Source organism: Xenopus laevis, chromosome 8L (genome assembly GCF_017654675.1).
Source record: "Xenopus laevis strain J_2021 chromosome 8L, Xenopus_laevis_v10.1, whole genome shotgun sequence".
NCBI lineage: Eukaryota > Metazoa > Chordata > Amphibia > Anura > Pipidae > Xenopus > Xenopus laevis.
The window spans coordinates 107,074,557-107,095,326 of NC_054385.1; the positions used below are offsets into that span (position 1 = coordinate 107,074,557).

Sequence of the window (20,770 nt, forward strand, 5' to 3'; positions counted from 1 at the left end):
GCCAAAATGGGTCCCTGCCATAAACATTTCCTGTGCACCTGATCCTGCCTGCTTTGAACCTGTCGTGTAAATGAGCTAAATTGGCCTGGGAAGTGGAGTGAATGCGTCTGGAGGAGATTTGTATATTAAGAGACATTAGCATGACAAACTGGGGGTTACTCTGCAAATTAATTGCCCCCCCCCGTTTGCATCACAACACACAGTATTTAGGTGTATTTAAGTTCGAAGGCTCCTGTGTAAGTTAAGGATATCCACCATAATACTCTGCTGCCAAAACAAAAGATTTCAGGTTAGAGCTGACCCATGCCAGCTTAATGTGCCCTCCTGGATTTTTCCCTCTATTTTTATGCTCCAGTATTTACTATAAATGTTTTGCCAATATGAATAATGATTTGTTGGCTCTGCTGGCATTTACTCTTTTCTTTACAGCACAATGCAATATGTTGGTGTCTTATCCTTCCGTAGCTGCCCTCCCATCACAAGGAATAATTGGCAAGAACTTGAGTGTTGTGTTGTGTTTGTTGCACCCACCTACTTTATGGTTTCTCCCCATGCATTATATGGCTATGTGTGCTAAAAATAATATTGTTTATTATAGGTGTAACAACAGAGAGAGTGATAAGCGTTTCATGCTTTATCTGTGAGATCACTTTATTAGGTGTGGATAATCCCAGATTTCACCTGGCAGCCTGGCAAGAAACAGCCTTCAGGGCAGGAAACTAAGCCGGGTTCCACCCCATTGCATCACTATGTGCCAAGCCGCCTACTGCCATTGCACTTTCTTTTTCTTGCCCAGCTTATTAAAGGGCAACTTCACATCTGTTATTCCAAGCCATAGAATTCATCATGGGTAATATAGTCAGAGACCGAGCTCGTCATAATTATGTGCTTGCGCCTATTTTTGTTGTTATTATTATTATTATTATTATTAACATGTATTTTTAGAGCACCAACATATTGCACTGTAGAGAAATAATGTATGTACTATAAACTGGTTTTCTTCAAAAGTGAAACTACAACTTCCTTTAGCTCCCAACAGCTTTAAATTGTAATCCAAAAAAAACAACTGGTGGATCTGCCAGCAATAAATCACTATTCCCTAAACCAGGGGTCTGTGCGTTACCAGCTGCCAATGGCATGGTAAAAGTTGTAGTTTAACAGCAGCTGCAGAGTGACAGGTCCTTATAACAACTTCTGTTAAGGTGGCCATAGTTGCGCTGATAATTGTAATGGAATCTACTGACCTGCTCCAAGATGGCGTCCAAAATGGCGATTCCCCTTCCCTGCACATGGCTCCGGCTGGTCGCAATCCTCCTGCATCATCTTCTTCTTGCCCTGTGATTGGCCGCCGGCGACGGAACGGACGCCGGCGTCAGAATCGGGCGCCGGCGTCAAGGCGTCAGCGTGGGGACGCTGGCGTCTGCGTCTGACGCAAGCGCGTCAATTTTGGCGCCAATAGACTGGACTATAAAGACCCTCATTTCCATCCTGACCTTGCCCAATTATAGGTCTATTTTATATAGTTCCTGGGTGCGATATATTCTGTCTTGCTTATCCGTGTTTTGAACCTTTGCCTGTTATTGACCTTGAATCTGTGCTGCCTGTCTTGACCATCCTGCCTGTTTTACGACCATTCTTTGGTAAACCCGTTTCTGTACTGCGAACTTGGATTGTTGCCTCCTCTTTGGTCTTTACTTCTACTGCGCCTTCGGGCATTACAGTATAATTGGGCCATGGACCCTTCGGAGGAGGCCCAAGTACCCCTCGATGTCGGAGGGGCCATTCGGGGATTGGCTTCTCGCATGAAATCCTATGAAGCCCAGCAGTCTCAAATTGGCCAGGCTATTGATGTTATCCTGGAGAAATTGACTGCCATGTCTCCAGCGGCTCCTGCGGCTGTGCCTGTTCCTGCCATTCCTGTTCCTCTCCAGGTGTCTGAACCTCGCGTTCCCGCTCCACCTCTTTTCAGCGGAGACCCAGAAGCTTGTCGAGGTTTTATTAACCAATGTGAAATTCAATTCACTCTGCAGCCAGGCCAGTTCGTCTCCGAGCAAGCCAAGGTTGGTTATGTCATCTCCCGTCTGCCGGGGAAGGCTCTGGAATGGGCATCACCCCTTTGGGAGAAGAGAGACCCGCTGATCGACAACGCCGGGGCCCTTCTCCAAGAACTCCGGACGGTGTTTGACGCTCCTGGTCGTACTACTGCAGCCTCGGCTCGACTGTTCCAGCTTCAACAAGGCACTCGCTCAGTCCCCGAGTATGCCATTGAATTTCGTACCCTGGTGGCAGAGACCTCCTGGAATAACGATGGTTACCACGCGGCCTTTTACAACGGCTTGGCTATGCGCATTAAGAATGACCTCGTTTCCCGGGAAATTCCTTCTCGGTGGGAGGATCTGGTGGCCTTGGCGGTGAAGGTGGATACCCGGCAGAGGGAGTTCCAGCTCGAACTCGACTGAGAGCGTACAAAAAGGTACCCCCGGTTCCAACCTACTTTGGCCCCCCGCTTCCAGAGACCCCTGCTTTTCAACCCTGTTCCCCCAGTGCTTCCTCCTGCCCCTATGGATTCTGCTTCTTCCTCCTTGCCGGCTGAAGAACCCATGCAGATTGGGCGGGCCCGTTTGTCCGAACAGGAGAAACTCCGGAGAAGGGCTGCCGGTCTGTGCCTTTACTGTGGGGGTAAGGCCCACTCTGCCCAGGAGTGTCCAGTGAAGCCGGGAAACGCCAAAGCCTAGGTAAGCATGGGGAGACTTACCTGGGTGGGATTTGTCATTCTCCCCATTCCTCTGCTCTACGTTTCCTTCTTCCGGTGCAGATCCAGTTCGGCTCTCTAAAGTTTTCTTCTCAAGCCTTCCTAGATTCCGGTGCTGCAGGAAACTTCATGGATCGAACCTTTGCAGAACGCCATTCCATCCCTCTCCAACCCTTGGCAGTTCCTCTTCGTGTCCTGGCGATTGATGATCGTCCTCTGTCGTCTGCCCTCATCTCGCATTCTACTCAGGAACTTTCTTTCAGGGTGGGCACCATGCATTTGGAGAGACTATCCTTCCTCCTCATAGATTGCCCTTCCACTCCGGTCGTCCTGGGACTGCCATGGTTATGTGTACATAATCCAGTCATTGACTGGTCCTCATTGCAAGTTTCCAGATGGAGTCCTTTTTGTTTACAAAACTGCCTTCCCACTGTTCCGGTTGTCAAAATTTCCTCTGTGTCCTCTAATTCTTCTCTTCCCTCTGTGTACCAAGCATTTGCCGATGTATTTAACAAGTGTTCCGCTGAGATTCTTCCTCCCCATCGGCCTTACGATTGCCCAGTGGAACTTCTTTCTGGCTCTATGCCCCCCAGGGGCCGCACCTACCCACTCTCTCCTGCGGAAACTTCTGCTATGAAGTTATACATCCAGGAGAATCTTCAGAGAGGATTCATCCGTCCTTCCACCTCCCCCTCATAACAATTCTTTACATTCTTCTTCCCAGAAATCTCCTTTCTTCTGTGTGTATGGCCGGAACCCACTGGCTTTCCCTCAGGATCTCTTACTCACAAATGTTCCTGCTGCTAATGATCAAGCCGCTCATATGCTGGCCATCTGGCAGGCCACCACTGCTAATTTGGAAAAAAGTTCGTCCTCCCAGAAGAAGTTTGCCGACAGGAAAAGAATTGCCGCCCCACCCTATGCTCCTGGTGACAAGGTCTGGTTGTCTACACGGAATATTCGCCTCAAGATTCCCACTCCCAAGCTTGGCCCCAAATTCATCGGTCCCTTTCCCATCATCGAGGTCATCAACCCTGTGGCAGTTCGTCTTCTTCTTCCTCCCGAGATGCGGATCCCTAATGCTTTTCATGTATCTCTCCTTAAACCTGCAGTATCTTCCTCCTCTTCTTCTTCCACAGCTCCTGTTGTTATCGATGACCATCTAGAATTTGAGGTCAGCAGGATTCTGGACTCTCGTTTTTCCAGGGGCGCTCTCCAGTACCTTGTCGAATGGAAGGGTTTCGGTCCCGAGGAATGCTCTTGGGTGAAAAAATCTGATGTCCATGCCCCCATCCTTGTTCGCAGGTTTCATAGGCAGTTTCCTTCTCGTCCTGGTCCCGGTGGTCCTGAGGCCCCCCCTAAGGAAGGGGGTACTGTAATGGAATCTACTGACCTGCTCCAAGATGGCGTCCAAAATGGCGATTCCCCTTCCCTGCACATGGCTCCGGCTGGTCGCAATCCTCCTGCATCATCTTCTTCTTGCCCTGTGATTGGCCGCCGGCGACGGAACGGACGCCGGCGTCAGAATCGGGCGCCGGCGTCAAGGCGTCAGCGTGGGGACGCTGGCGTCTGCGTCTGACGCAAGCGCGTCAATTTTGGCGCCAATAGACTGGACTATAAAGACCCTCATTTCCATCCTGACCTTGCCCAATTATAGGTCTATTTTATATAGTTCCTGGGTGCGATATATTCTGTCTTGCTTATCCGTGTTTTGAACCTTTGCCTGTTATTGACCTTGAATCTGTGCTGCCTGTCTTGACCATCCTGCCTGTTTTACGACCATTCTTTGATAAACCCGTTTCTGTACTGCGAACTTGGATTGTTGCCTCCTCTTTGGTCTTTACTTCTACTGCGCCTTCGGGCATTACAATAATATTGTACAAAAATATTTTTGTACGATACTTGGTGTGTGTATGATGGAAGACTAGCCAACCGATATCTGCAGAAGATTTGGATATCAGACGGTAGAGTACTGCGTTGAACCAAATTGTTAAACCTCGACCCGCATCCACATACTTACCCGTTACCCGACCGGTAAGTAACTTATCCGCAACCAGATCCGCGACCCACTAACCATCAAGAAGCAGGAAGTGCTGTCATTGTAAACTGGAAGTGACATCATTAGAACTAGGCATGATCAGAAAAAAAGGAGTAAAACAGGAAGAGCTGTCATTGTAAACTGTAAGTGACATCATTAGTAGTAGGCGTGATAAGAAAAAAAGGAGTAAAACTCGCTATTGAGAAGATCCACGACCCGTCCTGTGACCCGCAAACCTGGAGAACCGCCGATTTGCGTCTATACCCACTCCCAAAACTTCTACTGCAACCTGCAGTGTACCGCAGGTTTTTGCAGGTAACCCGCAGGTACCAGTGGGTACCCGATACGCTGAAGGACTCGGAGGGCTCTTCGATCGGGCTTGCCAGAAAATTTTGATTGGGCGCCTTTGAAGGCACCCAAATATCGGCCATTGTTTATTCTGAATCATTAGATAAAGGTAGAATTGTATTTTTCCTACCTGTATATCTGACGATTCAGCTCTACACGTGTGTATTGAAACGAACGATCTTTCCTGGAAAGATCTTTTTCAGAAAAGATCATAATTGGAACGTGTATGGTCAGCTTTATTGGCAGATATCTAAAGGCTTCCCCAGATATGACCACCATTCCATAGAACCATTGTTGTTGCACTTAGTAATAAGACAGAAATTTCAGAAAGGCTGTGCATTCTTTTAGTGGGCAGGCTCAGGCTGGGACAAGAGCGACCCAGTTTATTGCCTGGGAATGCTGCAAATTGTGTGCTATTTGGCAGTGCTGACTTGTACGTGTGAGTAATGGTTACGCCTGTGTGAGTATTACACAATTACACAACCAGTCAGCACACTCAGACAGCTGACCTGCTTCCACGAGGTGCCAGAGCATTGCTGCTCACTATACTTGTGCGAGATCATAGTGAGGTTAAACACTCCCCGTGCTGTGTCAGGGCTAGGATAGCAAGTATAATAAGACCAGAACATTAGCACTGGGAGTCCAGAGTGTGACCTGTTTCGCTGCTGTGTACTACAGATACCAGCCTATATTGTGAAAGATGCTGGGAATTGTAGATATACAAGTATAAACATATACCTTGCACAAAAAGAATGGTTTATAACATTAGCAGGCAGGAAACGTTACTCCTCCAGTTTTCCCTCTACTCCCATCGCAACTCCTTGATCTTTCCCAGCCAAAAAAATGGAGTTCTTTTCCATGTAATTTGGCCATCAGTGCATCTCTAGTATAAACAAAGCCCAGGGGCCTTACCCCCTCGTCTAATGTAAGCAGAGGGTCTCTAGGTCAGGAGTGCCCATACTTTACTAATGTGGGGTCTACTTTTAGTGATATTGTCCCATTACCATCTACATCCATAATATTACCGTTAGCATTAATATGCCTAAAAGGGTTATTTATGAAAATCCAGATTTTTCAGATTTTTTTTAAAATCAAAAAGGCCGAACAAACTAGATTTGACCTTATTTATTATTAAAAAAAGCGCAATTTAATTGAATCGGGGGAAAACTCGATAAAATCTAACTAAAACCCGAATCATACGATATGTGCAGGTTTTCCCCAAATCACTTGATTTTTTCTTGCTTTTTCCCGAAAATCACGAATTTTTCAGATTTTTGCCCGAAGTAGTCAGATTTTCGGGCTAATTCCAAATTCCAAACAGGATAGAGACCTATCCCATTGACTTATAAACAACCTCGGCAGGTCTGAAATGGCGGATTTTCAGATTCTGACATTTTGCAGCATTTAATAAATCCCGAAAAATTTGCGTTAAAAAAAAAAACCCCAAAATTCAAGTTTTGCAGCAAAAAGCCTGACTGGAGTTTAGTAAATAACTCCCCTAATATCATCATCATCATTTATTTATATAGCGCTGCTAATATGACTTAAAATATTACTAGGGATACAAAGATATTATCTGTTGGTGGTCAGATTTATTATTAGTTGTGCCTGTGTTTGTAAGCAAGATTGTGTAATAGTAGATACCATTACCAGTCGACCAGAGGTAATGTAAAAAATCACAGACGTGTTTTTAAGAAATTGGCAACATGGGAGGTTTTTCTTATTGATAAAGTAGTTGTAGCCTAGTGGATAGGAGGTCCTCTAGGCTAAAGAGCTGCTGTCAGTGCTGCCCCGCTCACATCTCCAAACACAGACACATGGGGAAGTAATGATCACATGGGCTGCTGGGAAACGTAGTTCAGCAAGTGCAGCACAGTCACATATCCTGCCGTCCTCTTTGAGAAGCAGAAGGATTTGGGAATTCGGGGGTGGGGGGCTTATGTCTGTTTGCTTTGGGAATATGAATGGAAGCTCTCAAAACCTTTTGTAGTGAGACTCCATGGAGCTGGCAACACCTGCTTGTGTGATATTAGTGGGTGGGACGGAGAGAGGGTGCCCTGACGTCTTGTTTCCTGTAAGATGAGGGGGAGGACTGAGAGCATGCAGGTGAGTAAATGCAGGTGAGTAAATGCATCCACACCTCTCCTGGCTCACAGCTCCCATGTAAGGATACAATACTACCGAATCTATGAGACTGTAAAGGATCCGTTCTGGGCAAGATGTTCGATGACCGAGGGGGACGTTTCGAAGGGCTTAACCGCAGAATCTCAAGGTTATTTGGTAAGTGATATTTGTCCTGGAATTGCCTTGAGCAAGCGGATGGTAGGGTTTAACTCCATCTCAGACAGCTGACAAGCATAAGATTTACTATAATCCTCTAAGTGGACATTGTGCCGACCAGTTATGGCCCTTGGAAACTATCCTTGTGTGTGTGTGTGTGTGTGGCCTTTAGTTTTGTGCTGCTGAGCCATTCCTCCTTTTCAACCAGGAGCCCAATATGACCACGCTAGGAACCCCCTTATATTGGATCTTTTATTATGAAAGTGCTTATTAGGCAGTGTCCCCTTATACCTCCCGGGCCCCCTGTAACTGTACTTTTTTATGTCCTTTTGTGACCCCTGGGGGCACTGTTCCACTGAAGCCTGCAGGAGATCATTTTCTGTTTTTGGGAATGTAATAAGGCAGCACCACTGTAATGACAATCCACTTTTTCTACCCAAATAGAATTCTCTGTCCTCCGGAGAACATATTGAGGGGTGTATCTTTGTTCATAGATCTGGAACAAACTGTGTAATTAGTGCCATAAAACCATCTCTGAATGGCAATAAAAAGTAATAAGTAACCTGAAAGCCATATATGTCTGATCACAAGGCTTATGATGAGAAATACACTGCTCCATCTATGGGAAGCAATTATGTATTGTTAGTTTTTTTTTTTTTTTTTCTGTAATGATTTTATTTAAGATTTAATCCCGTTTATTGAGGTGGAATTGTGTTTAGTTTCCTGTGCTGCCACACTCTCCCATTCCTTGGCATTGCATGAGACCGAAGGAACCTCAGAACGACTATTCTTCCTATTCTGACCCTGCTCCCCATACAAACTTTAAATAAAAGCATGGTTATACAGTATGTGGGCAGAACTTCCTCCCATTCAATAAAGTCTTTCCTCTGAATATGTACGTGTAGCTATCCGTGGGACCTGCCATACTGTTTAACTGATTACTGCCACTGATTAGTACTCATCAATAGAGGCTGTAAGTGCCATTCTGTTGAAGTAAAGGGGGGTGCAATGGATTCAACTTATTTCTTACCAGCTAAATCTCACAGACTCTAGTTGCAATATAATGGAATTCATTGAATTATATAAAATGCATATAAGTAGAGTTTACCACTCCTTTGATTTAAATAAGGCATGTTGGCCATACACTTCTACACCTTGTATATTCATATAAACAACAAAGTCATTGTTATTGATAGTGACTATAATCTTGCTCACAAAGGTATACTGAATAGCTTGGAGGGAGTTACTGAAAGGGTATATTGCCATATGTTTTTTTTTTTGCCCCCCTCGGAGTTAAATAAAAATAATTAGCCCATGAAATGCCATTTACTTGTGTGCAAACAATGGCTACAAAATTCCTTTATCCGTGGAGAGCCCCCCTTGCAGCGGAAGCACTGGCCACTATAATAAAGGAAGCCAGACTGGGACAATGCAGGTTAGATTAATGAGTGTCTGGGGTGTAAATTGGGAAGGAGAATTTCAGACTGCTGGTTGTACACAAGTGCTCTGGGCAAAGGGGCCACAAGGTTATGTACTGGGGCAAAGCTATTGCTTTCTTTTATTCTTCAGTTTATTTTTAGTCTATCTAAAAGTCTTATTGGCCAATCCATAACACGTGGCTGCTCTACGAGTCCCAGAATCCTTTGTCAGATAGCAACTGTTCCCTTTGACTGATCTACATTGCGCGGCCACATTATTGGATCAGGCACAGTCATGTGACTCAGCGGCTGCACATGGTGGCACATTTATCAAAAGTCAAATGTGAGTTTTTTAGAAACTCCCATGAACTCGAAATTTGACTAATCAAAATTTAATAAAAAAACTGAATTTTCAAAACTCGGCTGAATAAGATCGAACCAAAAACTCAAATCGATTTGAATTTTAAAAACTCGCTTCGTTTTTTCTCCAAAAAAAAACTCAAACGTCAGGAAGGCAGCCAATAACTACACAAATTGATCCCAGGACATGTTCCATTGACTAAAACAGCAATTTGCCAGGTTTTAGGCGGCGAATAGTCAAATTATTAAAGGGCCAGTGCATGCTAAATCTCGAAAATTGTATTAGAAGTTTTTTAAAAACCTCAAATCTAATTTTAACATTTCCCTAGTCGAATTTCACAGTTTGGGCCATAAAAAAAACCTCGAAATTTTTATTTCGACCCTTGATAAATCTGCCCCAAAGTGTTGGGTTTGCTTCTGTGTTAGCTGATGATTAAGGTAAAACAGTTCAGGAGCAACACATAACAATAAATGGAACTGTTTGCTGAAGCTAATGCCAGGAATAATCAATGTGTCTGACAGTTTTGCAGGATTATGGCTGTAAGCATAACCCAACAGGGACAGAGATGCTGGGGTGTAGATATTACTGCTGTATCTATAGGGTAAATGGAATTATACTACAGTTAAGAGTTCACAGGGTTTGATGTTGGAACTGGCAGTAGCCATGGAGAATACTGATGTTAATATTTGGCAGGTTCTACTCCTTTTTATTGGTAGTGGAACAGAAAGGCTCTCAGTGTGCAGGAGTTCTGTAAATCTCCGTGCCCATCACACCCTGGAAATGCTTTGCTAGCACTGGCACACACTACTTGCTTGCACTTGCCCCTTCCCTCTTATATTTTCCTATACAGAAGGTGACGTGATTGTTCCCTTTAATTGGCCAGGCGTAAAGCAAAAACTGGTTTGGCCTACAGTATTCATGAGGTGTTTCTCTCAGGGTTAAATAGGGTTCTCTGCCACAGTACTTTGGATATGGAACTCTGATGTTCTTGCTTTTCAAATGGTATTTAAGGAATGTTGGGGAAGGGCGGATGTAATCTATAAACAAACTCATAGTATTATATACGTCGCTGCTAGTGTTTAATTAAATGTGCCGTATTTCTTTACAGAGAGAACCATATTACACTATTATTCTCCTAGGCAGGAAATCCCACCTTAATAATGTTCAAACTCAGAGAGCAACTTCATACAGTAGTCACAGTTAGTCATTAGTGGGAGCTGCCTCAAAGACACCCACTGTACCCCTGTCGAGACACCACACGTCTGATGAACTGTTGATCCTTACTGAACTGATTACAGTGGTTTCCAAACCATCAGGTAAAATACCTGCTTAAGGCCCCCATACACCGGCAGATATAAGCTGCTGACCGATTAAGTCAGCAGTTTATGGCCCAGTATATGGGGTCCTCTAACAGGCTTCCCTGGTCAGTATCTGGCCGAAAGTCGGGTAGATGATGATCGAGCTGGGTTAAAAATCCCTTTAGATCAAGGACCACATTTGTTTGTTAATGTGGTCCTCATTCCGGCCGCCCCTATTCTTCTCATTGTGATCCAATCGTTGGGCCCTAGGGCCCACAATCGGATCAGCCTGATATTGTCCACCTCAAGAGATCTGCTCATTTAGCGACGTTGCCAAACGAGTAGCTCCCCCTATGTATGGCCAGCTTAACTGTCCTAGATTCCCTTGAAAGTTATTTAGAGCAATATTTCAGATGAACATGTATCTGATAAAATCAATGTTTACGTATGTTTGTAACCTTGTTGTGAAGGAATTCCTTATTCTAATGCCTTAAGGGGGAGATTGAACCACAGCTCTATGGCAACCATCGGGCACCAAGATTCATTTGAAAGCAAAGGGTTAACGCCTTTCTTAGGAAGTGTATTTTCATGCAAAATGACTCATTTTGGGTTTTGATGATGCAAGAGCATTTGTGAAAGCCTTAGTTATCTGGGTTCCTCAGGGTGCTGTCCTTGCTGAGTGGCAATTTAAAGGACAAGGAGCTCTTAATGCAGGAATCGGCTTTTGACTCATGCAGTGAATATGTGAGGCAGTGGAGGATGATTTACGCTTGGCCCTTGCCTTTATATCAGTTATGCGAGGAATTTTGTTATTCAAAGGTATAATTTCTAAAAAACATTGTGCCGACTGGGGATAAAATTGTCTTGCCGGGAAATCATCCCACGTACCAGTCATTAACCCTACAATATTGTTCACCTAGTAAGATAAAGTGATATTGGCCCAAAAATAGCCCATTAGTCATATCAGACAAATACTCTTATACTGATAATGCTGCTACAGGTTTCTTTACGTCAGTATGTCTTTTCGTGTACAGTACTTGTGACCTTTGAACCCATTCTGTATAATATATATAAATGTTTCATATCTGCTCTACTAAGTGAGCATTCCACGTGTGTGTATGTGTATGTAAGTGTATATATAGTACTTCATTATATCCGTTAGTGCTCCTGTTGCTTCTTACAACATGAGGAGCACCCGAGAATTAATGGAAGTGAGGTGAGTGCTGGTATACGTACTTTTCGGTCTCAGTAGAGTACATTCTCAAGGTCCTTAAAATGTTGTTTAAATAAATTACCACTTTGCAAGACCTGTGAGTACAGGTGCACATACACTCTGGTGCATAAAGTAGTTGAAAATGTGTATATTGTTGGTATGCATAACCCTATGGGAAACACTTCTTAGGCAGATTTATCAAAGGTTCAAATTGAATTTTTTTTGTGGCCACAACTGCCATATTAGACTAGGGAATTGTTAAAATTCGATTGAAGGTTTTTTTAAAAAAAAAAAATTCATTTGATTTTCTAGATTTATCATACCCTGGCCCTTTAAGAACTCAAATTTGGCTATTCACCACCTAAAACCTGCTGAATTGCTGTTTTAGTCAATGGGAGACATCATTGGATCAATTTGGAGTTGGCACCCTTACTGACATTAAAGTTTTTTTCAGAGAAATACTCAAAACGAGTTTTTAAAACTCAAATCAAGTTTTGCAAATTCAATTTTTTTTTAATAAATTTTGATTGGTCGAATTTAGAGTTCATGGGAGTTTGAGAGTTTTTAAAAACTCACATGCATTTGAAATTCAACCTTTAATAAACGTGCCTCCCCGTGAAGATATGGAGGCAAATCTAAATGCCTATAATACACATACAGTATGCATTGGCTGCTTTTGGCATTCCTGTGCCCCTTTTAGTCTGGAGCAGTGGGCTGAGAGTGACTGAAACCAGCCCAATGTATGAGTTATGTGTATATGTCAGCGTGGGAAACACACACAGAGCTGCTTCAGTAGCAAACCAAGCCCACAGCTTGCAGATCTGGCCAGTTATACACACACACTTAAAGGGGACTATAGGGGATAAATATCCCACCTGTCCGATAATGGAGAATCTAAAGCAGCACCCAGAGGCTATATGTGTCTGTGTTGGGTGCTAATGTACAATATGTGTTTTGCAGCAGTTAACTGGAGCAGTAGTAGTTTGTAAAAGCTCACAGCCCCAATGTGTGTCATCTATATACTGGTATATGGTAAACCATGATACATGCATTCCTCATGTGAAAGTGCAAAGCACTGCCTGTGGGTGCAGGTACCGTACACACCCGTTAATGTGCAATCACTTGCCCTTTCAACACTTTCATACAAGCTGTTTTCCATAGTGATTATTACTTGGGAAAAATAACAGTTGTAAATCTTTCTTTATTCTACTGCCGTGTCTGGGAACCTATAGGTTTTTTTTAGTAGTAAAGGTATCACTTGAGAAAGTGATTGGTTCCATGTGCCTCTGGGTGCCCTGCTGTGCTTATGGGGTGCCACAAAGGAGAGAAACTATTTTTATACAGAGTTCATGTTAAAGCCGCTTTATTTGTTAAGAAAAAAATCCTCTTAAAGGGGTGGTTCACCTTTAAGGTAACTGTTATTATGTTATAGAACGGCCCGTTCTAAGCAACTTTTCAATTGATTTTCGTTATTTTTTTTTTTAGTTTTGTAGTTTTGTCTTTTTCTTCTGATTCTTTGCAGCTTTCAAATGGGTGTCACTGACTCCCTTCTAAAAAAACAAATGCTCTGTTAAGCTCCCCATAGTCGCGACGATTCTTCTTGCCGAACGACCAATTTTAGGGAAGACCGACCAATCCTTCGAAATTATCGTGCGGTTAGTGGTATTCGAACGATCGTACATCTTACGATTTTTCGGCCGACATCTGTCAGGAAATTGATCGGCCAGGTCAAAAAATCTTTGTCGGTCCCAGTGCAATCTATCTATGTTTGCAGGGCCAAGCAGGCAGCTCCCCTTTGTTTTCCTGACAAATTGGTCTTTTTAGTTGATGATAAATTCGTACGATCGTACGATTGTTCTGAGAAGATCGTGGTCTCACGATCAGGATCTGATCTTTTAAAAATCTCAACATCTATGGCCAGCTGAAGGCGACAAAAAATTTGTACAAAAACATGTGTTGTTATTGTTACTTTTTACAAAAAATGTGTTGTTATTGTTACTTTTTATTAGTGATCCTATTCCTCCTATTCATATTCCAGTCTTTTGTTCAAATAAATGCATGGTTAGTAGGGTAATTTGGACCCTAGTTACCAGATTGCTTAAGATGCAAATTGAAGAGCAGCTGAATAAAAAGCTAAATAACTCAAAAACCTTCAATAATAAAAAATGAAAGCAAATTGTCACAGAATATCACTCTCTACATCATACTTAAAGTTATCTCAAAGGTGAACATCCCCTTTAACCAGACTAACAGAAAGTATTACTCTATGCAAACACACACGGTCAGGAAGAAAAGAGACCGTCTTTGTCCTTTTGTGGCTCCTACTACAGAACCACCATTGTTTCTAATAGCTAGCTAACATACAGTGCGTGCTGATTAAATCCAAGGCACTGACAGAGGGATGATCTAAGTGTAAAGATGGGTTTTATCATATAAACATTGCTTTTATTGTACAGCTTCTACAGCTGATTCCTTAAAATTGAGGGTCCCTGAATGAGCTGGCTTCTGTATTATCCAGTTGGGAGCATTATCAGGCAACGCAGGTTTGTTTTAATCATGCATAGGATGGGTGAAGACATACCTCCCAATTGTCCCGTTTTTTGTCGGACAGTCGAATTTGACAGCTCAACCTGCAGTCCCAGGTTTGTTACTGAAATGTCCCGACTTTCTCTTTGAAAGCACTGCGTATCTTGACAGCGCTATATAAATAAATGATGATGATGATCTCCTGCACTGAACAGCCAGAAAAAGATACAAAGTTTCTAAAACTTAATTGACTTTTGGCAGGAGCGGCCAGAATACATGGCAGGTACAGTTGGATACTTTTGTAACAATTTAAGATAAGCAAAGAAGCAATTATAATACACAAAAGCCATGAATATCTTGTAAATGATATCCTTATAAACGGTGAGTTCTGATGTCATTTCTGTCATATGACTCACTGAAACTTGTGTATTATAATAAATAAAGTACCCCCTCTTGTAAATTATAAGGATATTAGAAGTTACCTCATGTTTATATATGGTCATGAAATTCCTCGATAACTTATAATATCCCTATAATATACATAATTTATATTCACTATATAACAATTTAACATAAGCAGTTCTCTTGGGGAAACTGTGACTTGCAGCTTAAAGGGGCGGTTCACCTTAAAGATAACTTTTCGTATGTTATAGAATGGTCAATTCTAAACAACTGTTCAATTGGTTTTCATTGTTTATTTTTTATTGTTTTATAGTTATTTGCCTTTTTCTTCTGACTTTTTGCAGCTTTCAAATGGGCGACGCTGACCCCTTCTAAAAAAACAAATGCTCTGTAAGGCTACAAATGTATTGCTATTGCTACTTTTTACTACTCATCTTTCTATTCAGGCCTCTCCTATTCATATTCCAGTCTCTTATTCAATGAAATACATGAAAATTGAAGAGCCGCTGAATATTACTCTTTACATCATACTAAAAGTTATCTCATGGGTGAACAACCCGTTTAAAGGGCAATTTACCTTCATTAGCAAAACTGTAATAACACATAAAAACCACAAAAACGTGTTCAAACTTTCGTAACCTGAACATTTTTGTAAAACAAACATGGTAATAAGGGTGTGCAAAATGTACGTGGTCAAAAAAAATTGCGCACCGAATCTTTTTGTCCCCTCTTTCTATTTTCAAAATGTTGGAAGGTATGGAAGGGTCGGTGGACATGGTTCCATAGATACAGTAATGCTGATGTGCCTTGCCCCTGGGAAAAGCTCTGTATTTGTGCGCAGTGTTATGGACAAGATTATGGAACTAGTTTCTGATCATGCACCTGAGTGTAGCTCAAGCAATTTGGAAATTCCTATACTGTAGGTCAATAGCTAATGTAAACTGTTTAAATGTCTAAAATATGTAGTCCTGCGCTTGGCCAGAGTTGCCGGAAACCCTCTGAGGTATCTGTCATCCTTCAACTGTCAGAAACAAGCCGTGTCATTTCCCCACAGGAAGAACCTAGAACATTTACTCCCAGCTGATGCCAGACTCCCAGTGCCCTGGGCAGTAGCTGGATTGCCATACACGCAGCTGGGTTTCTCCCATTGATTTAGAGGAGCCAAAAATCCTTTTATGAAGGCACCAGTTTAAAAAGTCAGATTTCTTCTATTCAATATGGATATAGCTTATGGATTTATCCACGTGATTAGCAGCTGCCATGCTAACAGACTCGCAGCAGTTTGTTTATGATCATTAGAGGTGCTTTTGCATCACATAAGGCAATAAATACAATAAACAGAGGGGGAATGTTTTATGTGCTAACTAGGTTATGCTCTTATTGTCTGTTTAAATGCAAATAATTGAAATATAAACCCTTCATAGGAACATGAGGTAATGTACTTCCCTTTAATATCTGCCAAGACTGCATGTCTGGCCCATGAATGCTCAGTAAAGTCCAGCAAAAAGCCAGCAGACAGGTGAATTAATGAAACTGTCTGCTCCTCGTGTTTACTTTGCTAGGAGATTAGGGCAGACAAAAATGTCAGTTACTCAGACGGAAGAATTTTTTTGCTTGTCTATTATTAAAGTATCACGGGGAAATGAGTATTCCTCAATGAAGCACATTCATGCCCCGAGCCTGTGCAGAGCCCCCAGCAGATCCACATGCGCCCCCCTGCTGCCATGGGCTTTTGAAGCCAAAAAGGATAATAAGGGCAAAACAGTTCAGCCTGCGCCATCTGGATTAAGGTAGTGCTGGGGAATCGCATTCTTGCTCTGGTGCCCTGACAACTGTTGTATTAACCTGGGACGCATGGAAGGATAAAGATACACGATTATTTCTTTCTTTCACTGTAATCTTAGTGTGGGGCTCATTTATAAACAGTGGGCAAATTTGCACCTGGGCAGTAGGACCGCTGTTCCAAATCACAGGGCCCCGTACAACAAAATTTTCGGGCCCTGCCCCAGATCCCGCCCACTCCACATCACAGTTAAGATCACACAGACACCTTAAAAAAATGTAACCCCTCCCACACACAAGTTATAAAAAGCTATTGGGGACCAGGGCCTCCCTATAAGTTAAAAAAAAATATATTGGTGCCAGGGCCCCCCATTAAAAGTTTTTTTAAAAAAAGCATTGGTGCCAGGGCACCCCATGCAAATTGGGAAAAAAAAATTGTGGCCCCAAAGAATATTTTTTAAAAAAACATTGACATCAGGGCCCCCCTTACAATTAAAAAAAAATTGGGGGCCCACGGAATTTTTTTTAAAAAAAACACTGGTGGAAGGGGTCTATAGAGTATTAAAATAATACATTGGTGGCCAGGGGATTGAAAAAAAAAAAAAACACACATTGGTGTTCAAAGGAATTGAACTCGTGGCTTCAGGACTTCAACTTTGCCTCCTTTCGTGACTTTGGGTCTTTTCGCCGCTTCAGGACTTCAATTTGGGCTGTTTTTGCGGCTTCGGGTCTTTTCGCCACTTCAGCTGTTCGGCTTTTTCGGCACTTCCGCATTTTGGCTGTTTGGGACTTTGGAAGGAGGCTGCACAGCTTCGGTGCTGTCAAGGGGGGTCCGGGTCTTTTCGAAAAGTTCAGCACTGCCCGGCCCCCCTTCAGGGCTTCAGTACACTTGTACCTCCTGTGCCCCCCTGATGGTGGCCCTGCTGGTCAGTAACCCATAGAGATCAATAAGTGAAAAGCTTTTTTCAGTCGGCTTCAGGTTGAACAGTGAAAGCAATCATATGATTAGTTGCCATGGGTTACTGCCCATTTGCAAATTTGTCCAGTGTTTATAAATGGGCCCTTGTTCTATAGCTGTTTGGGGAAGATATTTTGTGTAGCACATTTGCTTGAGTATGCCAAGGCTGAGCTGATAAAAACATTTCTTTCCAGTTATGACCTAAGATGTTACTGGGTTTGCATAAACTTGTCCATAAAAACTCCTTTATAACTCTATTTAAAACGAGCTGGTTTCTTCGGTGTAATGTTTGCCGTTTGTTTGAATGAGTTTCTGTAATTATATTGAAGCATGGAAATAGCTGTAATGGGTGGAGCTAACTAAAACTGCCGTGTCCGTTCCATAATTATTGTCTGTGTTCTTTCACCTAGAATTCACCTACATGTTACTGGGTTGGCATAACCTTGTCTATAAAAACTCCTTTATAACTCCGTATAAAACCAGCTGGTTTCTTTGGTGTAATGGTTGGAGTTTTAAAGGGGGAAAGTACATGGGATGAGTTTCTGTAATTATATTAAAGATACCACAATTGCCCTAAGCAGTCATGTGATGCATGGAAATAGCTGTAATGGGTGGAGCTCACTAAAACTGCCTTGTCCGTTCCATAACTCTTGTTTGTTTTCTTTCACCTAGAATCCCCACGGCTGTCTGCCGCATCCTCGAGCAGCAATGAAAAGCTCTCCAGTTCAGCTTCCATCTGCACTGATTCCGATAGGCCCCTGAGTCTCTTCTCTACTGAGTCCACCGGCTCTATACGTGAAGGCTGTGATTCCTATGAAGATAACAGTGACACGCCGCTGGGAAACGGAACGGTGGCTCACAACATGGAACTGGTGACCACTGCAGCAGAAAGCCTGCAGGCAACCTACAGGGAGATGCAGAACGGTCTGAAGAGCAACCACACACCCAACAATAATTCTGCTAATCGACGTGCCCGCCAAGGGTCCAGGTCCCTCTCTCCCTTTGGTAACAAGGTCAACGCCATTACTCACAAGCTCAGCTATGTGGAACGGGTGGTCCTGGAGATCAATGACACAGAAAGGATGTATGTCCAGGATCTGCGCAGCATTGTGGATGTAAGTGCAAGAATCCAATAGTGACTTTGTCACAGATATTTTGATAGTTTGGCAGAAAGAATGATTTACCAATTGTTACCGCTTTTCACTCAAGTTTGTGCCAGCAGATCATAAACTCAATCACAAAAACCCAAGGGCTTCCACTAACATGAATCTAGTCTAATGCCTTATTGAGTGGTAAGCATAATTGCTGTGTAGATATCAACACATCACAAGTATGTGGAGTAATAATCCCTATACTCATGGACCGAATTAAACAGAATTCTTAACTTCCATTTGGGTGGAGTTAGACAACATTTCTACCAGCAGATAGGGTTGCCACCTGAAATGATGGTAAAACTGATGGTTGATCCCAATGTTATTAATAGGGAAAAAAGATAAATATATAGGAAGGCCGGTATTTTTTTGCAGAAAAGGTGGAAACCCTACCAACAGATGATTATTTATTAAAGGGGGAACTATGAACTTTATATTAGCTTCATCATACTGAAATACAGGGTCTGATTGGGGGGGTCAGGGCCCACCAGGGCTGCCACATCAGGGCCCACGCAGCCCCCCTGGCAGCGCATACCTACAGCGCACTCATTTGTGGGCGGGGAAAGTGGGGCAGTGCGGGCAGGGAAAGAGGCGGGGCAAGAGGTGGAAGCGGGCAAACAGGCAGAGGTCAGGATTGGAGGGGGAGGAGGTCTCATTCTGTGGAATGGGTCTGGGCCAGCGGGGCGCAGGAGGGCTGGGATCCATCAGGTTTTTTCCTGTCGTCCCGCCAGCCCAGTCCGACACTACTGAAATAAAAAAAACTTTCTAAATACAATCAATTAAAAATTCTATACTGTTTTCTGAAATAATCAAGTTTATGTTCACTTTTCTCAGAATCTGTTTCTCCTCATTCTGTCTTCATTTAGGAGTTGGGTTTCAGATGAATGATCCAATATATTTTATGGGGGGCTCCTTTTGCCGAGAAGATGTATTAGAGCTCACTCTATTAAAATCACCAGAAATCCTGTCTCTCTACATGCAGAATGTGTGCAAAAGGCATTTATTTTGTTTGCACCGGAATCAGTTATTGAGTGTTCCCTAATATATTTGCTAGGAAATGAAGCCCCCTTATAAGATATATTGTATCATTCATCTGACACCCAACTGCTGCATGAAGACACAATGAGGAGAAACAGATGCTGAGAGAGGGATAGTGAATATAAACTTGATTATTTCAGAAACAATGTGGAATATTTAATTGATTATATTTAGAAAGTCGCTTCTGTATGTGGAAGCTTATTTCAAATGTTAATTTTCGAGATAGATCCCCTTTAAGACACACGATCATCCTTTTATGACGGCTCAGTGTGTTTATTTCCATTGTATCCCATAGGGTCAGCAGCTTGATATGATGAGACTGGTGTTTCTCTTCACTGCTCTCCCACATGTTGTGACTACTGTGGACAAGGTTCATGTTAGCAACAGGCAGAATTAACAGAAGAATATTCCTATGGGTATCTGAATTCCCAGAATTCCAGTGCTTCTGGGATACAAGAAGGGGTATCTCCAACACAGAGACATTTTATACCTTTTTGTGACAAAAATGAATGCAAATTTATGGCAGAGCTTTATGCTGTATGACTACCTAGCTGGGCAGTTCATCTGGGATGTTTCTTGTGTGACTCCCAAGCCAAAGGGCTGACTAGAACCATTACATCTATTAAGGAATGACGAGTTACTCATGTGCCTTTTGTTTCTATAGGAATACCTGGGAGCAATCATAGACAGACAGGAGGATCTGCCAATAACCCCAGAGCAAGTCAGTGCTCTCTTTGGAAACATTGAGGATATTTATGAACTGAACAGGTGAGAAGTTTGTTTGTCTTCCTATTTCCTATAATGCCATCAGGATTAAAAGGTTTTTGCTTTGTGATGTTGAATATACAGTTGTTTTGGGAAAGATTACACACAAATGTATAGTCTGGGAGTCATGTGACTTGTATCTGCGTCTACCCTGTAATAATAATGTATGGGCAGCAGTTCTTGGATCTCGTTGATTGGTTGCGACCTATGGAAGATTTCTAGGGTTCCAATGAAGGGTCCACGTGGAGGAGTTTAGGACAGTGGAACGTTGTGGGTGTGGCCCATACAATTTCTAGACTGTGACTGGGTAACAAAGCACCCACAAATACCCCTCAATTGGCTAACCTTGTAATCACTCTGACCCTGACATTGTAATGGCACCATAGGTAAATTGTAATGGCAGGATAAGAGCTATTACAGGGTTAGACACTAGAAGGGTT

The 20,770-nt window shown here is 42.8% G+C and overlaps 1 protein-coding gene across 12 annotated transcripts in view; it reads left to right on the forward strand.

The window, feature by feature from the left end:
• plekhg3.L (pleckstrin homology and RhoGEF domain containing G3 L homeolog) overlaps positions 1-20,770 on the forward strand; it is an 82,357-nt gene that overhangs the window by 41,944 nt on the left and 19,643 nt on the right. For 11 of the 12 annotated variants that reach the window (XM_041573370.1, XM_041573365.1, XM_041573366.1 and 8 more), the window contains 2 exons: positions 18,049-18,491; positions 20,230-20,333. In XM_041573370.1, coding sequence (XP_041429304.1) covers positions 18,049-18,491; positions 20,230-20,333 — 547 coding nt within the window. Of the gene's footprint in view, positions 1-7,264; positions 7,419-18,048; positions 18,492-20,229; positions 20,334-20,770 lie in introns of those variants that run through there. The other variant, XM_041573368.1, reaches the window with a different exon arrangement.